Source organism: Falco peregrinus, chromosome 3, assembly GCF_023634155.1.
Source record: "Falco peregrinus isolate bFalPer1 chromosome 3, bFalPer1.pri, whole genome shotgun sequence".
Taxonomy (NCBI): domain Eukaryota; kingdom Metazoa; phylum Chordata; class Aves; order Falconiformes; family Falconidae; genus Falco; species Falco peregrinus.
This window is the reverse complement of record NC_073723.1, coordinates 113,839,023-113,844,336: the sequence shown is the minus strand read 5'-3', so window position 1 is coordinate 113,844,336 and position 5,314 is coordinate 113,839,023. Positions and strand designations below refer to the sequence as shown.

The 5,314-nt window shown below is 50.0% G+C and overlaps 1 protein-coding gene across 2 annotated transcripts in view; it reads left to right on the top strand.

Moving 5' to 3' along the window:
- The first annotated feature begins 140 nt into the window (after nt 1-140).
- TMEM201 (transmembrane protein 201) overlaps nt 141-5,314 on the top strand; it is a 29,253-nt gene continuing 24,079 nt past the window's right edge. The window contains exon 1 of one of the 2 annotated variants that reach the window (XM_055798714.1): nt 141-521. In XM_055798714.1, coding sequence (XP_055654689.1) covers nt 421-521 — 101 coding nt within the window. In that variant the 5' untranslated portion in view covers nt 141-420. The remainder of the gene's footprint in view (nt 522-5,314) is intronic. The other variant, XM_055798715.1, reaches the window with a different exon arrangement.

The following is a 5,314-nucleotide window of genomic DNA, read 5'->3' as shown; positions in this document are numbered from 1 at the left end:
GCTGGGGGGGGGGACGGACCAAGGGGAAAAAAGGAAAGAAAAAAAAAAAGGGGGCAGTGAAAAGCAATGGGGGGAAAAGGGGGGAGGAGAGAAAGAAAAAAGGAAAAAAAAAAAAAAGCACGGGGAGCAAGCAGCAGCGGGGAGCGGGGTCCCGTCGGCGCCGGGCCAGGCACGACGGGCAGCCCCCCGCCCCCGGAAGGGCAGCAGCCCGGCGGGCCGCCCCCGCGGCCACGATCTCGGCCTTTGCGGCGCTGACTCACGGCGCCGCCGCACGACTCCGGCCTTTCGCGCCGCGCCGTGACTCACGCGCGCGCCCCCGCCGGGCCCGAGGGGCGGGGCGACGGCGGGGGGCGGCCGCGCCGCGTACAAAGCGCCGCCGCCGAGGTGCCCCCGCCGGCGGCGGGCCCGCGCGGGGCCGGCATGGAGGGAGCCGCGGCGTTGCTGGGCCGCTGCCCCGCCGGGCTGGGCGCCGCCGTCTGCGCCGCCGCCGCCGGGCTGCTGCTCTACCGCCTGGCGCGGAGGTAGGGGCCGGGCGGGCGGGTGCTGCGGGCCGGGGCGGCGCCCGCGCCGTTAGCGCAGGCCGTTACCGGCGGGCGACCGAAATCTGTTGGTCTTGGCGCGGCCGGCTCGTTCCCCTCGGCGGGGCGCGGGCGCTGGGGAGCTCCCCGAGCTGGCAGCGGCGGCCGGAGCCGGCGGGTGGGCGGCCGGCCGCGCTTCGCCGCGTCCCCGGGGCCTGTCCGGGCCTTTGTGGGCGGCAGCGACCCGCGGGGCCGGGGCCGTGCGCTGGAGCTGGAGCCGCGGGGCGCCGGGGCTGCACCCCTCGGCTCCCGGCGCCTTCGAGGCGGCGCAGGGCGGGCTTCGCCGCCGCGGGCCCCGGGCGGGGAGGGGTGCGGGCCGGGGCGATGCGGGGTGCGGGCCGGGGCGGCACCCGCGCCGTTAGTGCAGGCCGTTACCGGCGGCCGACCGAAATCTGTCGGTCTTTCCGCTCCTTAGCTGCAGGCGGCATTCCTGACCTTTAGAACAGACCGATGGAAAACAAAATTCGAGAAGTACCAGGAGAGAAATCAGGACACAGATTTCATAAAAGGAGTAAAGCTCAGTTGGACTGATTTTGATTTTGCATAGCTTGGGATGAACGTAGGAGTATACGGAATAAGACCAGAACAGACTTGAGCAGGCCACTCAGCTATCGAGTGCTGCTGTTGGAGAAAAAGGTGCTCCCAAGGGCTCCACGTGTTTAGGTTTGCTTCAAGTTGGCACTCAGAAATGGAAGCATGTTTCTGCATCCGAGGCGAAGTACTTCCGGTTTGCTCTAAAGCATTTGCTCTTTATATAACCAGATAAATGATCAGCGGCATATTAGCCCATGTGTAAGACTTGGCATTTTTAGGGCAGCTAAGGAATACTGGTGGCCTAAAGCAATCCCCAGTGAAGCAGGCAGCAGTTCTTTGACCCAGTTGAGGCTAACATGTCTTGTGAGGGGAAGAGATTGGATTTGGTTCGCATTGAGTTCATCAGAAGGTCTCTAGAATGGAAATCGTTTCTTCCCAAGCCCTTGAAAACTGCTGGTGAGCTGTAAATATTTCCAGGAGGTGACCTCGGTAATTCTTTGAGGCTATGTATTTGTGTTTTCCAGTACTGTTCTGATATTACCTGATGTGTTACTTTGCCTTAGTTAAATGTATCTTCCAAAGTCATCAAGGAGGACGGCTTTATAAGGGAGCGATCCACAGACATGCTGCTGCTTTTATCTTTGGTGTTAACGTTATGATACAGCTCTGCTTCGCTCCATTTTCAGCGTGAGTGCACTTATGCATCTAGCATGATGCTTTTACCACCCCCTGTAGAAAGGGAAATAAAATAGATCAGAACAACTTAGCAGAAAGTAGTTCTGGAATCACTGTCAATATGTGGGGTTGCACTGCTGTAACTGTGCCAGCATCTAAGCCTGTGCTTTTTGTATCAGGGAGAGAAAAGATCTGATGCCTGAATATGCAGAGGAACTCCTTAAACCTTGTGAGTTTGGGCCAGATACAAAACCTCTTGACATGTTTTGTTGTCTTTTTTCAAGATCACGGCTTGGCTACTTCTTTGTTACATGCTGTTGGAAGTTGGGTGGCTGAGTTTAAACCAGCAGCTGTAGCCACATTTCCGCCTTCTCCTGATGGTTAGCTACTGACATGTCAGTACCAACATAGAGCACCCCATGAGGGTCTCCTTCCTTGGGGATTCTCTGGGTCAGTGATGGCAGAGGTTGCTCCATCTACAAGTGAAGTCAAGATAAGCCATCGCTCGCTCTGGAAGAGGTTGGTGGGAACTCGGGAGCTGCTGTGCAGCTAGTTCATTTAGTTGAGAAGCCAGTCATGGATACAGACATGGCAAAACGAGGCACCTTTTCTAGAGGGTCCTGTCCTGATGGCTGGTATTCTCTATTAGAAGTTGCAAAAGCTGCAGTTTCATAGAAGACAGCCTTTGAGGGGGACAGCACAGGAGGTGGTTATGCCTGGGTCCACGTCCCTACCCAGGTCTGCTGAGCATCTGTCGCTGTTAGGGCACCAAGTCTGACTCTTGGGAAAGGATCGGCTGCATTACAGCCTATGATGCTGTACTAGAAATCTGGTCTTGTGGCTAAATCTTCAACGCTGTCTACAGCTGCTAATTCTGAGCAAATGCATCTATGATACAGTTTGCCTGCTGGAATCTAGATAGCTGTGATGTGTTTTTCTCACATTGGAAAGTGGGGTTAGTGTTGGGTCTGCACTGGCAGACCCCTTCACTGACAGGTGATGGACACGGGCACAACTGGGAATTACGGCAGCTCGGTGCGCTGCTGCCCAGGAGCTTCCTAACCGTAAGCTGAGGTCTGTATCAGGTTTGATGTGCTCCTCTTGACTGGATCATCCTGGCCGTACTGTGCCATGGGCTTGGTCTGTAGCTTGGAGCATTGGCAGCTTGGTTATATCCAACTGCCATCAGATGGTGTTCTGATCAAAACTGATCTGTGCAAAAGAGCTCCCCTTCCTCGTGTTTCTTCCTTCAGATTTGTTGGCACGGACGTTTGTATAATGGCTTTGTAATCCACTTGCCAGAGTGGAGTGTTGCTTCAAATTCTTTCAATGGAGAACTGTTTGTTTGTTTTTTTTTCTTTTAATCCTTGGCAGAGGATGAGGGTAACCTAACTGCACGTCCACCTGTGGCCTCTCTTAAGAATGTGAAAAACCAAACATCTTCACCTTCTGACCTAGCAGCAAAGGAAGGGGGGGAATAGATGTAAACAAAAATATTTAGAAATCCAGTTTATTATTAGCAGGTAACTGATTTGACCTGCACTTACCAGGGAGACTGTTGTTTTGGCAATGAATTAAAAGTCTGGACTGAAGCGTGACCTTAAATGTATGTATAAATGGGGACTAGTGGAGAGTGTTGGGAGTTGGAAGGAATGCAAGTTCCCTCTTATGTTACATGAGAGACGCAAACTAGTTGCTCAACAGTGTTTGTCAATGGGTATACCTGCAGTCTGATTTTTGCTAGCAGAAGAGTCTGATAGTCTCTCACAAAGCAATATTTTCTCATGTCTGAGCAGTATCAGACATCTAGATGTCGATCTCGTAACTGAGTTACTCCAGATATGTGCCCCCCCAGCGTCTTAGACAAAAATCTTCTACCTGTAAACCAGTTTGTTTAAAAAAAAAAAAAAAAAACAAACTGGGATTTTTTTTAGCTTGTATGGGTGTGCAGGCTACATATTGAGTTGACATGGGAAGTCATCTGTTAATGGAATCTCTCTGTGTAGTAATTCATTCAGTCACTTCTTGTTGCTCGGGTTTTATTTTGCAGGGTGGTTCTTTGTCCAGTGAAGCTAGTTCAAGTTAATACAGTGTTAGATTATGAACTCCTTAAGGGATGATTTGCCTAGTGTTTTGCAAGGCATTCAGCACATGGTAAATGCTTAGTTTTGCGTTGTCTGTCTCATAACAGAATGTCTGACTTCAGAAGCAGTGTGTGCTCTAGCTTATTATGTTCAGCTGCTGCCTGAATTCAGTCACGGCGTATATAGTTCCAAAGTCATTAAATCTCTATTTGAGAGTACATTTCCAAATGCAGTACTTGTTTTTTGTTTTTAAAGTCCTGCCCAACTACTAGAAAATTAACACCCTACCTACACGTTCTTGCCTGAATTGACCTTTTGTGTTTTTTCTTCTCTTTTTTTTGCATCCAGCAGGTTGGGAACTTACGATTTTTTTTCTGCAACTGTTTCTATGGCAACAGATTATAAGTTCACAAAAGGAAGGATTATTGCTTTTAACCCAAGTAATCCAGGATTTAGCAATTTCTTTTACATATTTTTTGAGAATAAATGGCTGCTGTTTCAACCTTGCTAGCACTTCCTCAGCCTTGAGTGAGAAATGGAATCCTGTTTAGGAAAGATAGAAAAGTCTTGAGTATACGAAGGATTTGGTCTCTTGATGCTAGCAAGTTCTCAGATAAGAGTTTGGCACTGGTCCCTTTTTTGCTTTGTAGCATGCATGCTTTAATAATTGTTGGCCTGTGCTTTCCGTTTCTGTGCTGTCCTTGAAATTAGTGCTTCTACCTACTCTGTCATGTCACAGAAGTTAAGGTGGCAGGTAGAGACTGAAGTGTGGCCTGTCTTATTTCCATGGGTGCCAGAGGATGGTGCTACAGTGGCATGAGGGTGGGATTGTAGCAATTTCTACGGTACCTGGGACCCGTGCAATAACCTACATCAGAGGGTGGAGTTCAGGTGGGGCTTGCTATCAAAAGTCCATGCTGAAGGTGCAGTAGAATTTGTATCTTGGTGGTTAATGTGCCGAAGCCTATATGTTATATTTCCATAGCCTTTACACCTACGATAGTGAGATGAAACTAGTACCAACAGGTGTAGCTGTCCACCCTTCCTATGGCTGCTTTAACACACGGTTTGCTTGGCTTTTCAACGTTGGTAGCTTGTGGGTAATTTGGATGAGCAGCTTAGGTTTCTGTTTGGTTTACGAGTTTTTTTGGATTTTGGGGGCTGGGGTTTTTTTGCCTGTCAGCTTCAATAGTGGTATTTTTAGCTTGGATCACTTACTGTTTTGAGCCCCCTTGGCAATGAAGAAAGTTGAGCAGCCAGTATTCATTTTAAGAGGGGTGTGGGTTTATGCATCTATTTTGAGATAAGAATTTGTCACCCTAGTAGCTCCAGCCATTTTCTTTCAGCATCTGGCAGGGAATCCTTGGTGCACTCTGGCTTTTTAGGCTTCTTTTCTGGTGCTTTCAAGCTTATCCTTGTCATTAGTACTTAAACAGGATGCTC